At 40.7% G+C, this 20,262-nt stretch overlaps 1 protein-coding gene across 2 annotated transcripts in view; it reads right to left on the bottom strand.

Annotated features, from left to right (window-relative positions):
• Window positions 1–20,262, bottom strand: part of smyd3 (SET and MYND domain containing 3) — a 106,101-nt gene that overhangs the window by 17,363 nt on the left and 68,476 nt on the right. The window contains exons 6-8 of one of the 2 annotated variants that reach the window (XM_050054571.1): window positions 7,320–7,387; window positions 1,922–1,997; window positions 1,188–1,298 (exon numbers count right to left, since the gene is read on the bottom strand). In XM_050054571.1, the coding sequence (XP_049910528.1) occupies window positions 1,188–1,298; window positions 1,922–1,997; window positions 7,320–7,387 (255 nt within the window). Of the gene's footprint in view, window positions 1–1,187; window positions 1,299–1,921; window positions 2,025–7,319; window positions 7,388–20,262 lie in introns of both variants that reach the window. The other variant, XM_050054562.1, reaches the window with a different exon arrangement.

The following is a 20,262-nucleotide window of genomic DNA, read 5'->3' as shown; positions in this document are numbered from 1 at the left end:
TTTTCACATTGACGAGACAGCGTTTTAGGTGGAGTGGTCGCCATGGACGCAGAGCTTGCTGTTTCTGTAGGTACACATTTCCTGGGGACACCTGCACGTCTCGGCCCCGCCCCCTCAATTGTGATTGGCTAAAGCGTAGCATCGTTCAAACTCTACAATGTAAATTGCAGAATCTGCCTTGAGAGATTATGCTGTAAGTGATGTTAACAGAAATTTACCAAGTCAGGCATCTACCTCTGGAAAGTTATCTTTGTACTATGTTCAGGCTGTATTATAAACAATATCTCAAAGCAGTGTATAGTGTATATAGTGTAAATAACGAGTGATGTAGAATACCTGAAGAATTTCCATTCAGACATTTCTGGACTGTCCTTCATAAAGGCCCAGACTAATGAACCGCCATCAGAGAACTAATGTCAACGAAGGCCGACTGTTGCATTGCCTCACGTCGCCTGTGTCAAAAATGTTGCACTTGAACACACCTAGACTGCAGCTAACAACCAACTTGCAAGTACATTATGTGCCTGTGTGAGGTGAAATAACTCACCATAGCAAAAGGCAACGGCAGTCTGTATTGGTCATTCAAAAAGTCAAACTGGAAGACTGACAGGACAGATTCAAGATGCTAGATGCCAGAGTAAGCACAATAACAACACAGCCCGTTGTTGAAAGAACAAAAGGTATTTATTGTGAGCTGGTAAAAAAATAACAAACAATTAGGAAATATTTCTGCTCAAGAGCTTAATGGCTAGAAAAATAATCTTACCTTATATAATGAGTCTTTTTTGATCTTGCCCTCTTGACTTTAGTTATTTGTTTGCTTTCTTCACTTTTGTTTCTCTCCTTGTATGAGGAACTAAATACCACTGAGAGTGGCTCTGACGCAAATTCAACATTCTGAGTCCACCACAAAACTGGCAACAAGTGCAGACAAGGGCCAACTAGTACCAACAGTGCGGGACACACTGCAAAAGCTAGGGTGACAGATGCTCACCGATGGCCCGACATTGACCAGCGGCAGATCATCCACTTGGTGTGTCTGGGCCTTAACAGGGAACAACAATATTGATGGGATGCTTTGATGATAAACATCTTAATCAGATAAATGCCTTACCCCGAGTATAGCCCCTAGTTGGATAAATGTAGCCACTGGCACAGTTTGTGTTTGGTGTTTGTGAGAGTCTTACTTTGTCTTGAGAGTCACAGTGTTGGCAGTGGCAGGTAAAAAGGTATTGGTCCTCCAACTGTCTCTGTCGATCTTCCTTTAATGACAGCGTCTCGATGTAACTTATAGTCAGCTGAAAACAGAGAGAACGGTTAAGTTTGCCTTTTTGCTATATTTGCAATATAGATTATTGTTAAACACAGTGCAGTGCAGGAGGTTGAATGATTTGGAATCTAAACTGTGTAGATTGTGTATAGTGGGAAGGGACACTGTAGGAGTAGAGTGTGCATGTATATTTGTGTGTATCTTCCAGATGGCATGGATGCATCTCGTTATATAGTCAGGAGAGACAGTGAAGTATGGAAAATGAGAGAAGACACTGCCAAGCTAGGACGTGTCATCCTGCCTGTGTCGCAGTGATATTTCACTTGGCCACGATTTGGAGGATTACTTTAATAACATCAAGTTTATTGTAGTTCCATCAACATTTATTATTACTTAAACAATAAAACTCACATAATAACTGCAGTGATTTTATGTCAGTTTAAAACATGGCTCTTAGTTTCAGATCATGTATTTTTCCTCAGGCATTGGCTCCAACAGCAAATAAAAAACATTCAATAAATATTGCTCATAAACAGCTTGAACATAAAAGCAGAGGCAACATCACAGTCGATAAAATCAGAGTCATATTGCATGTTGCTAATGTTGTGAAGATGCAGTGTGAGTATTTTCTCAGTATTTTCTTGCTCATACCTCGTCTTCAGGGTTGATATCCTGAACAGCTCTCAGCTGCAGTTTTGTTCCCACAAACACCATCACGCAGTTTGGCCTACAGTCATGGTTTAACAGAGATAAACTTGGAGAGAGCAAACAAGATGATGAGGTGCAGGAGGGAGGGAGAGCGCCAGACGGTGAGAGGAGGGAGAGCGAAGGTAAACGAGAGGAGACAGAGCAGTGAGGAGGGAAGGGAGAATGAATGAAGCAAAGACAAGAAGGAAGAGGGTCAAAACAGACAATTGTGATTAAATATTTAGTTTTCAAATGCATCCTGGCAAAAGAGAAGACAGAGAACACATGATAAAGGTTAAAAAATACAGCTAGAGCCTCGTCCTGCCGAGCCACCAACTGCCACATGTCCAACTGTGTAGGGTTTCTAAAATCACTGAGAGTGCAGTCACCAGTGCTGAGTGAGATGTTCATTTGCTCAAACATATTCATGAGAGAAACTAGAATCACCCGACATGGTTTTATGCCTCCGCCAACCAGTCCAGTTACAGTTTACATCCATGTCTGTCCAGACTCATAGCCATGACAGCAGGGCAATATGACCCTTAAATATTATTGTGTTATTTATATATCTTGATATTTTGAAATCTCCTCTAAACTACTGCAGACAACTAGGATACTAAACTACTAAATAAACTACAGTTACATTAAGTTAAAAGAGGAGCGGGGTTAGTGTTTTTGCTGTGAACATAAAGCTTCCAGTCAACAGCTGCTGTTAGCAGTTAGCAGAACGTGAATCTATTACCACGACGCAGTTAAACACAAAGATTTATTTACTGTGAGCTGGAAACAAACAAATGGCTCTCCAGTTCATATGTACATTAATAATACTGTATGCGCAAGTCTTACTGGTGCTACATGGTCAAAAAATGTGACTAAATAGTTGCGGTCTAGAGCGCTGCAGGTATAAAAACACATGCCTTGTCTGCCTCCACTATCACCCGGGAGAAACTGGTCTGGATGGGCAGAGGAGTATGTGCTGTGTATTATGTTTATGAGTCTGTTTTTTTTTTACTTCGTTTTGTGTCTATGAGAGGGAGAGAATGAAAGAACTGAAACACCGAAGTGAGCCTCACGCTGGTGGCTTTAAAAATATAACATGACAATTTATACTTGATGTTCTCAATATAGTCAATTGAAACATCCCAAAGAGAATAAGCCGCAATAAATCGACCCCCAGAGCATTCTTTAGATTTTGCGTTTACGAGAATGAGACATACAAACGGACAAAACTCTCCTGGAATGACACATCTCCCTCAAGATCAGCATCCAATCGTTAAGCTAGTTTAGTGTGACAGCTGTGGGATACCAAGGTGACTTCTCATAATGTGAATCCTGCACACATAACTTAAGACTGAGTTCTCAAATGAACCTCAGAGAGAAAGTCACTCACACGTGGACACACACAAACAGATAATTCCCTGCACAATATGACAAAATGAGTATTCTGCTTCTGTCATAACAAATGTCACTCTTCATTTCTTTCCGTCGCTCTATCGGCCTCTCTCCCCCTCAGACACATATACGAAAATAAATCAGGAAACGATGGGTACTCCACTTCTGTCAAAACAAAGACTCATTTCCCAAATTTAAAATAGATGCAGCCAGTCCTCCTACTCATCCACAGACACACTGGCTGACAGTGTTGACACCCTACTGATGCCAAATTTATTGGGTTTTTTTTACACTTTTATTAAATGCACAAAGGTCTTTCTTTTAAACTTAGCTTTAATATTATCAGTCTGACCTTACTGAGTTGTATTAAAATCAAAATAAAACAGCATTTTAAGACAATGTTAGAAAATATGTGTAAGTATGATGTGTTTTCTGCATCATACTGACACATGTTGGGGCAGGATGTACTGCAGCACAAGGAGGAATAATTTATCGGTAAAGCAGTTTTAATGGGAGACAGACAGGTTTAATCAAATTTTGTTTTTGTTGGCTGAAACATTTATATATGCCTGCTGGAACAAAATTATCTGATGAGTCGTAAAACACCGTAACATGAAAGTAGGATTTAATGCAGCACTGTTGTTTTAGACTGCATTAGTTTTTGCTAGATGTACCTAATAAACTGGCTACTGCTTGTCTTTCTCTTATAATAGTTTTCTTACAAAGTAGCTTACACTTCAGGAGTTGTAAAAAAGACGTACAAAAAGATGTAAAGAGCATGTAACTCGACTGAATAGTGATTTCAATATATTGCAAAATCTGTGCTTGATCTTCCTCTTTCCTGTGCTGAGACTGTAATTGTTGAGAATGTTGTGATTTAGAATAAAAAAAGAACATATATTTTTTATTAAAGGTATTTTTTATTTAGGTAACCAGCCTGACTCATAAAAAGACATTTACTGTCACTGCACACATGGCTGCGAAAAAATACTGAAGAGGTTTGTCTGTGTTTATACGCCCCTCCATTACTGCTGTTCTCGTTTATCATATTCACAGAGCAAAACAATGGGTGCAAGAGATAAAGGCTGTGTGTGTGAATGTGAGTGTGAGTGTGTGGTGTGTGTGTGTGTGTGTGTGTATAGCCTTTGTAAAACCCTCAGTAACCCCCTGGCTTTGTTTTAGAGTGGAGAAGTTGTGAGTTGAATATCAACTAGAAATCAAGCCCTCCAAACAATGCTTTTATCTGATGGAGAGCTGCTCATTAGCATACTAATTAGATTAATTAACTAAACCGCATCTCACATTAACAATATCGGCTTCCACTGACTGAAACTAACTGTTGCTGAACACAGCACGGTAGAGAGCCAAATACTGCATGAGTAGAGACAGCAGGGGACTGACCGATATTTAATGAAAGAGAGGGTTAAAAATCTCTTTCTCTGTGTTACTGTTTCCTGCAACTTTATTTTCAGAGAGAGACTGACTACTGCACAAATGCAGGAGACATCAATTAAATGGCACCAAAAATTTAAAAATTCAAATTTAAATGTAACTCTTCCATGTCCCCAGAGCTAGTCTGCCACATCAGGGGTCAGCACGCCCAGGTACCCGCCCCGCCTGTCGCCTGACACATAATGCACCCTGCCCCGATACCAGTCCCTGCGGTTGGTGGGCGGACAGGGTGGTGGCTACATATCATTCATTTGGCCTGAGCATGACCTGGCCACCAGAGGCTCGCTAGTGAGCTCCCCCTCCAGGTCTGGCTCCAGAGGGGGGCCCTGGAGTTCAAGTTCATGAGTGAAGGTAGAATGGAGCATGAGATGGCTCGGCAGTTTGGTGTGGCATCTGCAGTGATGTGGGTGCTGTGCCGGACCGTCGTGGTAAAGAAAGAGCTGAGCCAGAGGGCAGAGCTTACAATTTACTGGTCCATCTACGTCCCAACCCTCACCTATGGTCATGAACTATGGGTAAGGACGAAAAGAATGAGGTCATGGATACAAGCAGCCGAAAAATATTTCCTCCAAAGGGTGGCTGGACTCAGCCTTAGAGATAGGGAAGGAGCTCGGAGTAAAGCCACTGCTCCTTTGTGTTGAAAGGGGTCAGTTGAATTGGTTCAGGCATCTGATCAGGATGCCTCCTGGGCGCCTTCCGTTAAAGGTGTTCAAGGTGTGTCCACCTGGTAGGAGGCCCCTGGGGCAGACCTAGAACACACTGGAGGGATTACATATCTCGTCTGGCCTAGGAACACCTCAGGATCCCCCAGGAGGAGCTGGAAAGCATTGCTGAGGAGAGGGGCATCTGGAATACTTTGCTAAGCCTGCTGCCCCGGCAACCCGTCCCCGGATAAGCGCTTGAAAATGGATGGATGGAACACTTATGTTTTTGCTCCCATTTTCACAGGTTTAGGTTAAAGATCTGAGACTTTACCATGGACTCAATAGCTATGTTTGCAAAACAACCTTATTGTATCATATTCTGTTCTGCCAATATATCCCCCTACATTCTACACACTTGACCTTTGAAAGATGATATTTCAAAATTTGTCACCATTTGTCATGTAAAACCTCCATAACTGCATTCACACCAGAGTGTAACAGTCTCCAGTGGAGCTATGAATAATAAAACTCTTTTAGTTGAGACAGAAATAAAAATCTTGCATGACACCTTTGAACTGTGTGCAACAAATAAACATCTCTTGGGTGTTTGTATCAAATGTCATCTCATCTCTTCTTCCTGTTTTGGTTTCGGTGCCTCTTTGTGAGGATGTGGCTGTGGCTACACATGGGTTCATGTCACTGTGAGTTTATATGAAGTACAATGTTGGGGTGGATTAGAAAAAGTGATCAAAGGTCTGTGTTATCAATCCAAATGTGAATCATTTTGCTTCTGTTAAAAACCTCTGAGGATATGATTTTACATAATGTTTTCAAAAGCCCAATTAGCAGAGCAGACGAAGAGAAGGATGAGCTTAGTGGAGACAGAGAGGGGAGTGAGACGGTCAGCAAATGAGAAAAAGTGTTTTTGACATAAAGCAGAGAAAGAGAAATGGACAAAAAGTGATGGCATGAACAGAGGTGTAGCCTCACCAGAATAATCCCCCTCTCTTCACCAAACCCAGCGGTTGCTAGGCAACCCAAAATATGAATAGGCAGGGGACCATCCTGCGAACGGGCCCATCATTTATGGATGAGTTACGACACAAATCGCAGACACACACTGACAAAGACACACGCGGTTTGGCCGAGCTTTGGTAAAGCCACTGTGACCATCTGACATCTCAACACCAGCCAGATAAACTGGCTGAGATACCTGCAGTGTGTGTGTGTGTGTGTGTGTGTGTGTGTGTGTGTGTGTGTGTGTGTGTGTGTGTGTAGCTCTAACTCTAACAACATGTGCAATGACAGGCCAAATCCCACCCTGTTCACCCAGGACTCGATACAGGGATTACAGTGCATACCGCCTTGCTCTGTGTGAGTGTGTGCACTTCACTCCCACATGCCAGACAAGAATCACATATCAGTTAGAGTCAAAGCTCATATTTCTCCATATGTTCTCGCTTCTCTCTGCGTCCCACCAGTTTCCCCAGACAGCGTTATAATATTCTGTCAACATTCATTTTCAAGTTTTCGCCTCACAAAGAAAAAAAAAATCACTTCCCTTCCACCCTTCTTCCTCGCCCTTTTGCCTCGCGCTTCAAAGAACCGTCAGGAAAATAGCGAAGGGGGTGGGGAGGGCTTTGAAAGTGAGCGGGGAAAGGATGGGTGGGGTTGACTGGGGTGCGGTGATCTGGCAGGTAACTCAAGAGCTACATTAAAATTTTGTGGCTTTTTTAGTGTACAATCGAGATACAGAGAGAGGGAGAGCACCATCCAACAATGATTATGAGCTAGATTGAAATTAATGATGCTTTTTAGATGTGTATGCTTCACACTTTGCCCTTTCCCTTTGAGTGCATGTGTGTGTGTGTTACCTAGGATACAGCCCAACTCCAATCTCTTGCAGCTCTCCGTCACTGATGGTGAAACAATTACATGTCACCTAAAGGAGGGAAAGAGGATAAAAAAAAAAAGTGGAGACAAGAGAGAGAGATGATTTGTTAAATTACCTCAGGGAACCAATGATACCTTTCATCATATGCTCTGAACAGTTTTACATTTCTTTGGCACCTGCAAAACCCCACTGGCACTGCAACTGAAACATGACATGTAAGGTTTTCGCTGTGAGATGCAGGGGATTTGATTGTGTAAAATTACCACCTGGTTATTTCCGAGCCAGGAAAATCCTTCCTTTAAAAGGAAAATGAAAGCGTTTTGAAATAAAAGACATGTCTGTAATATTTTTCATCAGCTGAGTTAACAGAAAAGTGTCAGTGAACATGTGCAGTGATATTAAATAGAAAATGTGATATGTTTTTGTTTCTGTGAAAATGAGAAGGTGAAATATTTGAGAATAAATTTTTCAAGTCAACAGTCCTTGAAAACCACACTGAGGAGACAGATACAACTAGGACACACTTAACAAAATACACCCAGTAATTCATTTGGAATAGACCTGACATCACAGTAATTTGCAACCTTCAACATGATAGATGTTAGTGAGATGAATGGCAGCTGTAGAGATGTCTGCCTTCTTGTTATTGTGGTGCTCAATATGCCAAAAAAACACATCTGAAAAACTCAACAGCAATGTCTCTTTCCAGAAATCATGACATGATGTTACTCAAGATAATCCACAGACCTTGTTGTGAGCAGTTTCATGTAGGAACTATTTTCTTTCTACTGAACTACACCCGCCATCGTATCACCATGCAGGAGGAAGTGTGCATCTACTGCTATCTCACCCGGCACCACTGAGCTTGCTAACGTTACAGCGCAGCCAAGGAGGACGCCATTAAAGTTTACATCTGACACTGTCACAAACATGAGCCTCTCCTCCATGAGTAGATGCACGCTTCTGTCTGCACGGTGATACAGTTGGTGGGTTTACTTTAGCGGAAAGAAAAAAGTGTTTACATGAAACTGCTCACAACAAGGTCTGTAGACTATATTGAGTGTTTTGTTTTTTAAGCACTTAAAGCACCACAAGCCGAGTCCCATCTAGTCCCATTATATTCAAGAGAAGGCAGACATCTCTATGGCCGATCTCTTCAACACTCTCCGACTTCTGGATTCATACACAGCACAACAGGTAAAAGGAGAAACAAATTATTTAGGGGTCAACTGTGTCTTTAAACGCAGTAGCCTGTAAAGCTACTAGCAGTCTAGATAAGCTAGTAACAGGTATAAACATTTTTTTAAGCTCTATGATAATACTTCAATATTTTTTTTAGACAGCTTAAATTGAAGACTGCTACACACAAACTGCCAGCTGTGACCGAATAATAATGACAACTTGATTTTGATAGTCATGTAGTGGTGCAAACCGGAACCCAAATTATCACAAGCTGCCAAAAACAATTCTTACTTCCCCAGTTAGGGCGGCAGTAGCTCAGTCCATAGGGACTTGGTTTGGGAACCGGACCAAAGAGACCAAATATGGAGCATGGACTGGTGGCTGGAGAGGTGCCAGTTCACTTACTGGGCACTGCCGAGGTGCCCTTGAGCTAGGCACCGAACCCCCAACTGCTTGGGGCACCTGTCCATGGGCAGCCCCCTCACTCTGACATCTCTCCATTTAATGCACGTATAGGTCCTGTTTGTACATGTGTGTGTATTTCGGACCTGTGTGTTAATGTATATGACAAAGGAGTGAAAACATTGAATTTCCCTTGGGGATTAATAAAGTGTATAAAATTAAATTAAATGAAAAACAGCATAACTGATTGGAAAACCACCCAATCTGGCAACATTGCTTGCTAAACTGATGACATTGTAGGTTGGGTTGTCGACCAAAATGTCTCCTTTGTGACCCTGTATCTGAAGAGATTGGTCACAGTAGGGTTTAAAGTTGTAAAAGCAGAAGCAAGAAGAAGAGATGAGGACTAAATAGCTGAGAGACAGGCAGATTTACAGGATGCCTCCTCTACTCCAACCCATGCAGGAACCTAAGAAGACTATGGATGTTGGCTGACCAGTAATAAATCTGAAAGTTATGGAGTGCTAAGCCACCACAAGTCGTAGGTTTTTGAAGAGGAGCTTTACTGATTCTACCTGGACGACTATTCCAAATAAATGACGTGATTTGTTCAATTGCCGAGCTTGAAAATGATTTGGGAATAAAAAATTGGGATACTTTAAAATAAATTGAGGAATTCAGGTAGCACATTGATCTTGGCAGAGTTAACACAACTCGAGGGAAGACCATCGAAAAAAGTGCCGTTTAGTTTGCTGTAGAGTCAGGTCAGCCCGAATAATCAACAGTGAGTCAAGAATATTTCCTCCTGAATCTAAAAGACACAACTTCAACTTAAGTTCAATTTAACTTTATTATAAATCTAAATACTGGATATGTTTATACACTTCCCACAATCCACCAGGGTGGTCTGTGTGATTTAAAGGACACATTTCAGGAATGAATTAATGAAGGAGTCACAGATTTCAGGAGACACAGGAGAGGTTTCAAACGAGGCAGAGAGATGGTTTGCTTCTTTCAACTAAGAGTTGGCGCAGAGATGGTTTGAATAACAAAATGCTTGAAGAAGTTGTTTAAAAAAGAGAGACAGACAGAGAGATGATGAAAGGGAAAACAGCAATAAACACTAAAACATAAAGTAAGTTAACAAAGACGTGAAAGCTAAAAAAAAAAGAGAAAGAATAGAAAGAGTCTTTGATGTGTCAATTACTGAGCTCATGCTGGTAAACAAGTGTGTTTGTGCATGTTGGTGGTCGTGGTGTGTATGTCTGCATGGGGCAGAGAGTAGGTAAATAAGTGTAACTTTAGTAACATTAGTATTCAGGCTGTCAGATAAAGAGGCAGACAGTGGTATGCAGAGTGGGGGTAATATTTAAGTGAGCCACAGACGGATCTTCTCCATCCAGCTGATATTCACACCAGAATCAGAACTCAACGAAATGATTGGATTTGAATCTGCAGTGGTAATAAACACCATTAGAGTCAGGCCTCATGGGAAATGAGGCTTTTTACTCAACTTATTCATTATAAAGCCGATAGGAGGGAACGTGATTACATAGAAACACACACACACACACACACACACACACACACACACACACACACACGCTTATAAATACACAAAATCTTAAACAAATCTTCCTCTCTCCCTCACACACACACACACACTCACACACACACACACACAAATCATTCTTTCTTCATCTCACACACACATCATTGTTATTCAGTTGCTCTCGCAGTCATCCATCATCTGTGCCATAAAGCATACATTTGTAGGAGGTGACAGACACATCCTATAATACAACAATATGTTACATATGAATTACAATACATCAACATAGAAAAACACTTGAGTGCTTTGTATCAAGCGGTTGTCAATGAACAGCAGTGACACATTAATGGTTAAGATGAGTATAGACCCAACATTTTAAGTCTAAAGCTGGTTCTTCACTGTCATCAATAAATTAGAGCTGAAACAAACAACTGATTAATCGATTACATGGATTAGATCCAGTCTCTCAAATGTGATGATTTGTTGCTTTTGTCTTGTGCCTCAGGGTGTAACAAGACACTGATATGGATTGATATGGCGATTCAATGATCAACGATCCAATATTACTGACACAAAGTGAAAACATCAGTACATATCATCATCTTTAACATATGCCTTTTTTTTTTTTTTCAATTCGCATGGCACACTTGTCACCATTTTCGTCCAAGCACATTTCCTTCCTTGACTTTCAAACAGTGCCAGCAGCTTAGCGCCAGGCACATTAAAAAACACAATAAAGATATGCACTGACATCTTCTCGTATCAATCGCAGGTTCCTCAAGTAAACTGAATCAAAATCATATTGTGGCAGACTTTGTGATATGAGCAAATATCATATCATCATGTCCAAAAAATTGATACAGCCCTAGATTAAATGACAGTTGATGAATGTATACGTGGTGCATGCTGTGATATGTAATTCTGTACACGGTGTCACACTGTATGCACGACATGTTGCATGCATGTGTGTGAAGCCCGATTGCCCAAACACACACATGCTGTAGACACAGGAGGCAAGTAGTTATTATATTTAATATAAATTTATCCGTAATTTATTAGTCAAATAAACATTTGCTCTATAAACAGGTCAGAAAATGATGAAAATGGCTAATTACCCAAAGACCACAAAGTTATCTTAAAACTGCTTGTTTGTCCCAAAGACTTTCATTTTACAGATTATAAAACAGAGATTTTTTAACATATTTTGCTTAAAAATTGACTTGAAGCCACTGTTGCAGCTCTAAAATCTACTGAATGTGGACCCATTCATTTGAGGCTGCTGATGCAGCTTAATCTGTGGGCGTCACTATTCAAAGGTGCTTGAGTCTGCAATTCATTGCTAATGCATTATTAATAAACCATAGAATAAAAAAGGAAGTCAAGAGAAGGTCAAGAAGCTACGTTTGATGACATGCAATGACCCATTCAGATCAACTGTTGACATCAAAGAACACAGGTGAGAGAGAGCAGAAACAACAGTGACTCAACCTTAGAGTGTTATTTCTTAGTATTTATTAATTCATTTGCCAACATCATATACCTCACCCTGTATGAAAAGGGATATTTGAGTCCTCCACAGTTTTCACCTTATTAGGAAAAGGCAGCTTTAGTTAGTGACAGCAGGGATGAAGGGACGGCCGTGCGGTGACAACAGAAAGGATGGTTTTGAGAAGGAGGGGGGTGATGAAGAGTAGAGGAGATTTAAACAAACAGTGGTAGGGCACTCAGCTGGGCGTAGATCTCTCTCTGTCACACACACACACACACACACACACACACACACACACACACACACACACACACACTCTCGGGGGATGAGAATCAATCTAGCAGAACATCCACATCTGCAGAGCCGGCTGGTGGACGCCTTTTACATCCCAAGTACACAAACACATTGTACACAAGTACATAAACAGGCCTCCCTGCTTCACACAAATGGTACAAATTGTATACAAAAATGAATCTCATGAATCAGTTCTTGTTTTTATCTGCCTCCCACAGCCTCCGCTCTGCTCTCCTCCGCCACAATCTTTCGAATGTTATTTAACATTAGTGCTGTATGCAGACTAGTGTAGTGATTACAGCACTCGTCTTCCATGCCGAAGGTCCAGGGTTTGAATCCTGGTGGGGTCAAAGTCAGCAAAGGGATGAGGTCGCAGGAGGTTCCAACCGCTGAATCAAGCTGGATCAGATTGGCTTTGGGATAAGAGAGTAACTCCGGAATCTAAGTCAAGTCCTCAATGAGGCAGCGTCTCAAGCCCATTGTAGACGGGAGGTTCCAGACGTAAAAGCTGATTCATTCAGTGCTGAATACGGATTGGTAGCTGTCTTACACACTTTTCTTAGTACATTAACAGGCTACCCAATTAACTTTCAAGGTCACGTAGGATTACAATTTGACCTCTGCTGTTTATTTGTTAGATATGTGATACAACAAATCAACAAACTACAACGCTGATAGACATAAATCTGAAGCTAGTTTAGTCAGGGCGGCTAGCTAGTCTAGCCTGGCACAGATGAGAGTAACAAGTAGTTTTTGTTGCTTCTTCAAACACGAAGCTTTACTACTTTTTCCTTATTTTCTTTTTAGGGTGGCGTCACCCTAGAGCTAAACTGATCAGTTGGTCAACAGAAAATACATCTGCATTAATCTGTTTGATTTAAAGTATTTTTTTAAGCAAAAAAGATGACTTTATAATACATATTCTGAATGTTTGATGTACAAAACAAGCAGTCACCTTTGGCTCTTGGAAATTAAAATGGACATTTCTCATTACTTTGTAATATTTTTAGGACCAAATGATTAATAGAAAAAAATGTTGAGAAATTAATTGATGATGTAAATAATCATTGGTTGCGGCCTACCTTAGATACACCTAAAGAAAGTTAGTGAGGTTAAACTTTTTCAGAAAGTCTTTTTCTTATAATAAGATGAGCTAAATTATTTTGCCCATAGGAAAAGCTCACCACTTTGAAGGTGTTATGGATTGGCAGAGAAACAGCATATAATATAACACCACATATCATCCATCAGTAACCATGGTGACGGCTGTTTTCTACTTATGATAAGAGACAGTAAGAGCCTCCCACAGTTTACCTGTTTATTTATAACCTTCCCATTAATGAAGAGAGCCCTCCGCAGCTGCGAGTGTAGGTTCAGATGAGGTGACACTCAGGTGGTGAAGTGAGGCCAGAGAGAGATGTAACGGTTTCTGGAGGGCTACTTTATATCCATGTTAAGTGAATAAATTGCATCCCACAAAATACAATGAAAGGAGCTCTCCAGCAGATAATATAGCTGAAATTCTTAACAGCTGGTTCTTAATGGGGATTACAAGCTAGATAAGATTCAGATACTGCTATATCCACTGTGGAGAATTACACAATTACTGCATCTGTACAAAAGATACCAGAGTGTGTGTTTTGTCTGAAAGGGTTTCCTTCACGATGGTGCAGAAAATGTCATTCCCCACATTCATTCATTTGTTTGATGTTTTTCTTTTTCTGCCTGTCACACACAATATTTCTGCTGATTAGATTTGGTTGAAACGTGTAGAAATGATGAGTGTGAGATAGAGGAACAGAGGCAAAGGCAAGCGAATGAGTGAAGGGTGTGGTGAGCAGCCTGTGATGTGGAAAATGAAAAAAAAAGAACCTCTGTCTCCAAAATGTCGCCTTCTGAGGGGGAATAAAAAAACAAAAAATACACTTTTTCACACTGATGATCAATTTTGGACTTCAAACTGTCAGTTTTGAGAACAGGGTTTAGGATAATAAACACCCGGTAGCTGTAACATAGACACACACGCCGAGATCAATAACTACTACATTAAATTCAATATGTAAATTCTACCAAAAAGAGAAATATTTACTATGTGCTTTTGAGTTAAATGAATAATGTCAACTCTGTAATTAATCTGTTTCCATCAAACCTCCAAAAACAAATCTCGAACAAATATTCAAAGTTTTCTGTTTGTAAAACAAACAAAGGCTGTCACATCTGAGTCTGAGAAATCACCCTGGTAGTAATTATGACTGGAGCAATTGAAGGAGTCAGGCAATGTTATTTGAAAGCAACTAAGTCTACAAAGGGCAGAGTTTGGGATGCAGAATTTTTAATCTAAACTTTGATATTTCCCAGAACTTAAAGTCGTTTTTGCAGCTGAACCTAACCAAAGCTCAACCATAGTGTTGCCACATCATACAACAGAGCTGTTTTTCAACAATGATTTGTGACGGTTATAGAAGACACAGACTAAAGATGTCCTGCCAGATCAGAAAACTCTTATGTGTTGTCCTACAGGGCATGGACAAACGTCATAGTTTGTCATGAAATGTGAGGGACTTGTTGAAACAGACTATCCTCATCAAACAATAATGAAAAACGAGCAGAGATGGACAGACAAAACTCATCAGCAAGACTGTAATGTGCACTGTTAGTTGTTGAAACTGCACAGTGTACTTCAAATGTCTGTTGTGTATGACATAATCATTCAATTTTTTTTTTAAGTTCTTGAACACAATCCTCAATTTGAATAAAGCGATTCACCAGAGTAAACAAGTTATTCTTTTTTATTAAACCAACTGTCTGTAATGAGTAAATGTAGCTAACCGATTGCTGCTATATCACCATGTCGGGATATTCTGCCACTAGTGATGCACGGGTCAGGGCTTTTTAAAACCTTCACCAACCCGGCCCATTAAGAGAGTCAATCTGCTCAACCCAACCTACATACATATGTGTTAATCAATCATCCGAACCCCACCTGTAAACTAAGGCTAAGGCTATTAAAATGTCCTTACTGGCCCAAGCAATGCAGCACTGCACACGCACTGTTTTGAGCTAAACTTTTGTCAGACGTCCTGTTTCTATTTATTTATGACCCTCACTTTGAAAACTCTGCGATGGATAAGATGGCTAATTCTTGAAGCATTATCCATATGATACCTCTTCATTTCATTACAGTAACCTAAAAACCTGGTAAGGGAGCTGAAAGTTTCTGGTAAATGACCATCATTAATAGGAACCTACTTGCTGTGGGCTATATTGTATGTCATATCCACTAAATGTCACAATATAGAACGTGTTTAAAAAGTGCAGATACGGGCGAGTACTCACCCATCTTGTACAGTTACGTCTTAAATATAATCTCTAATGCACAGCTGATATCCTCTGTGGTTTGTTTACATGAGCGTACAATAGGTACAGTGCGTTTTTTTTTTTTTAATGATGTAACAAGTGCATATTTAATGGATATAGTGTGGACAGAGAGAAGCTTGCTTGCTGTTAGGATACGTTGTTATGCCTACATATTCTCCAAAACAATGGCAACCCTGAACACAGCAGTGCTGACGATAAAGCTGCTTGCTGTGTGCATTAGCGAGAGACAACAAGAGAGAAACAGAGAGAGGGGAAGAGAAGGTGGAAGGTGGACTATTGTAGAACAAGTTATTAATAACCAACTCAGAGCACTGCTTCGCCACTTAATGACCTGCCTGTCCAAAACCTGCAATAATTTCTAATAAGCTCATTCAAACCACTGGACCACAGAGTTCAACTCATGGGACCTGCAGGCTGTGGGTCAACCACTTACTGCCACAATTGACCTATGGCTAAGTCCCGCCCTCAAATGCGATGAACCAATCACAGTGCGTATAGCCATTCCCATACACTTGGACATTCTCTGCCTGGATGTTCATTGAAATGCATTACAGAAAGTCAGTTTTGTTCGGTTTTATGAGCTTTTTCAGAGATTTGAAGTGTAAAAATGGTCTAACGGTGTGCATGGGGTACATGCAACTCCGACACAAGGTATCCTGAGAGGCTGGGCGATGAGGTGTGTTTTTTACACTTTAAACCACATCTCAACTGAGAAAAGCGTCTCCTTTGGACAAAGTTGTGCGGTAAGGTTAGACCACAACATCAACTCAACGTGAATAAGATTAACAAGGATGTCTACATCTGTTTTAAGGTAAGTCAACATTGTGTTTGAGGCAACATATTGTCACTTTGCTGGAAAGAAATATAAAGTTATCTTTAACATCTCTAGCTAACGTTAGCTAAAGTTAGCCTAACATTAGCTCCTAGCTGCATTGTTCATCATGTCACCTTGTTTGCTGGGAGTTCATTAGCCTATTTTGTTCTAGTTTTGTACTTTGGTGATCGTACATCATTGTTAGCTGTTGTCCAAAGGGCTCTAGTTAAGCTAACGTTAACTTCTGGAGCTTAGCTTCATTAACTTATCTGTAATCACAGAGATAACAAAGGTTGGCTTGTAATTTAAGCTTTTCATCGACCTGCTCAACAATAAAATGATGAATATATCCCTCCAATGTGTAGTTTAGGCCCTTTTGGTTACTTCTCAATGAATCTGATTGTTATGTCCCCAAAAATCATCAATTGCCTCCTGCGAAATGCCGTGTACTGTGACACCTGCCATAGCGCCGGTCACTGAATGCTGATATTTTGTACGAGTGAGTGGAGGGGGGGCGTGGCTGGATCTGCTGTTAGCATTACCTGGCTTGTTGTTGGCATGGGAGCTAAAAGGGAAGCAGATAATATCACCGCTGTTTCCCCACCACTAACACCACCAACTGGGAGGAAACCATGGCTAACTGGCTAACTGGCTTACTGGTGGCTGATCCATTGCAGCAGGCCCAGTCTTTGGGCCTGTGCCACTAAATGTTTTTCCCAGTTGGACGTCCTTTGTTTAACACTACAAGCCTACTTTTTGCTGTGGGCTGCCGGTGTAGAGCACTTGGTGTCACCCTTTCTGTAACTACGCAGAAATAATGGGTTTAAACAGAATAATTAGATGTGTATAATAAAAATAAAAAAGCTGTGAAGCAGTTGAACGTTAATTAAGAATATGAATGTCAACGTTATGGAGAAAGCTTCAAAGCTTTGAACTATTCGGTACAGCCCTAGTCTTGATCTTTGGCACAATAAAAATATGGATACGGGAAGCACCTTATAAGATTTATAAAAGATTTATGGCTTAGATGAAATGAGGATGGATTTGACTGGATCAAAAGTTGTCCATCCATCACCACTACAAGACGAGAAAAACACAAAGACAGGTGAACTAACCTGGGTGCTCACAGTAAACTCCAGTCAGCTGCACAGGACTGTGCTGTGGATGTCTGTGATGACATTAAGTATTCAGTGAGGGAGGGGTAGATCAAAATGATTTCAGTGACATTTTGGAAACATATACGGGTGGCACATTTCTAAGTGGATGAATGGAGGTTTGGGACGGTGGGGAGCAGGAGGTCCTGTCAGCTCATATTGGAGGCACTGGATTGGATTGCTTTGTCCTGTCATGTCAGTTCAAAAAACTTGTGACTGGATGGTTTATGTCTTTAATGTTGCTGGAATCGGTTCAATTACTGTCAATCTAGGAAAAACTACAAAGGCCATCAGACACAATCAAAGGCTGCATCTGTGTGTGTGTGTGTGTGTGTGTGTGTGTGTGTGTGTGTGTGTGTGTGTGTGTGTGTGTGTGGCGTGTGTGCACTATTAATGCTTTGATAAAGTATTTATGACCTAACCATAGTTCTTTCATCTCTCAATAGACAGGCAGACAAACAGACAGAATTACTGAGAAAATATGAGAAAAAAAACAAGGCTAAACGTCATCTACTCACACATGTACACTGTTGCATCCACACACAAACACACACACACACACACACACACACACACACACACACACACACACACTTTTTAAGCTTTAATCATTATTCATACCTCTCTCTGTGTCAACTACCATTTTTGTTCTGTCACTGTCACTCTGATTGGGCCGTATCTACAAAACATGCACATCATCACATTTCATCTTAAAGCGGATAGTGATTATTGGACTTACATTCATGTAGGCAGTAACATTACTCCAAATGAATGGTAGCATAGCACCATATTTTCTGGATGTATAAATCGGTAAATGCTGACAATTTAGCCGTATCTGTTTGAAAGTGGATGATTGTGACTACCTCCAAGTGCCCGAAGAATCTGTTAAAGCAGGTTGAAAGGGTATTTGACAAATTTTTAGTCCTTTATTTCTTACCTGAGTGTTCTTTAGTTCTCGCTCAATCCATGCGTATTAGAGTATGTACGAGGCAAGCACCAGGGGCGTTTCCTGGCTTTGCCGACATTCTGGGCTTAGACCAGACTGTAGGGGCACCAGGGGGATCCTCCTCTAGGAAGACTTTTTAATACATGAGCTGTATTTTGTTGCCTTTTTATGCACTCTGCCACCTCATTTACATTCAAAGTACATGTCTTAATCATTGAAAATCTGAAATGTGTACCTTAACATATTTACGTGTCATTTAGCCAACTTTCCAGGTTACTTCTGAATTGAAACTCTTATGGCCAAATTCAGACATGTAATACAATTTTGAAGCTTATAAAGGTATGATGACAAGCTAGCAGTGAACATTTGTCAACTGCACTGTGGTCCAACTCAGCACCACGCTCCATGCCCCCCTGAAATTATGAATGAAAGGCTGACTCGCTACATTTGAAGTTGTCCGAATGTGTGCCCATTCCTTGATTATTTATCTTCCATTAGTCTGTGAAAGGGTCAACCAATTAAAATAATCAAAATGGCTTTTAATCCAAATTGTAAATAATGTCCTGCGAAGTCCATTGCTAACGGTATGGCTAACTTTGTTCATTGAATGGACCACAATTCTACCGACAAAGTAGTTTCTCAGCTTCATATACATATCGGCCACTGTACCACTCTCGTTTCGTCTACGTTTCTTAAAAATACAGACTTAGAACACTGCCGTCATCTTTAGTCACAATTAATTGTTCAAAGTGGAGAATTGTTCGGGGCTAAAGAAAAAAATCTTTGTAAACCAAACCAGTAAACCGCATACTGATGACAATCATGTAAGGGACTCTGAAAATTATATGTTGCTGTTGGCCTGACATGCCAAATATTATTAAAACAAAAACATTAAAGCACTGTCTTAAAAACACCACAAAGACTCAACTGATTTATAATATAAATATAAATCTCTATAAATGTGAAAAGCAGGGAGCCATAACCTGCTGGTGCTACGGCGCAGTAGTGTGGATGAATGTGTGTCTGAACCAGCAGCTGCTGGACACACTGAGGTTATTGTTAAGTTCCCTTTTCCATTAACTGAGTGGAGGCTAAATAAAAGGCTGCCTCATTGCAGTACAGACTGGTTCGTCTCTGGTTGACAGAGGTTATGTCCTGATGAGGTGACCCCTCAGGAGCGGTCAGCTAACTGTCCTGTGTGCACCTGCTGCCACAGAGTGAACTGTGTGTGTGCTAAAAGGGTACTGGATGTGTGACACTGCAAACAGAAAGCACCTGTCCAAAGCCTCAGTAAAAATCCACAACATTATTTTTTAGCCAGAGGTCTGAGCTTGACTCCCAGTACCATCTGAAGGACAAAATCAGCGTCCAACTCCACTGCTGACTGTAGAGCTGACAGAGCAGTTCACCTCATTATCATCCCATCACCCTGCCCTACACCTGTAGCAACATGCAGTCATTCAAGGTTAAGTCAATGTATTTCTTTTTACTGCTATCCAAGTTGTGCATTCCAGTTGACACAGAATGTGTACAGGGTTCAACACTAAGGCTTTTTTTCACTTGCCCGGTCGGGCAAGTTTGTCAGAGATCTACTTGCCCGAAGTCAGTTTTTACTTGCCCTATAAAAATTGTTTAATTTAAGCGGCTATCAAATAACAAAGACTGCAGTTATTTTTATGTTATGTAATCTTTATAGTATTTATTATTGTAGC

The sequence above is a fragment of the Epinephelus moara genome, chromosome 1, assembly GCF_006386435.1.
Source record: "Epinephelus moara isolate mb chromosome 1, YSFRI_EMoa_1.0, whole genome shotgun sequence".
NCBI lineage: Eukaryota > Metazoa > Chordata > Actinopteri > Perciformes > Serranidae > Epinephelus > Epinephelus moara.
Note: the sequence above shows the minus strand (reverse complement) of the source record. Positions and strands in the feature narration are given on the sequence as shown.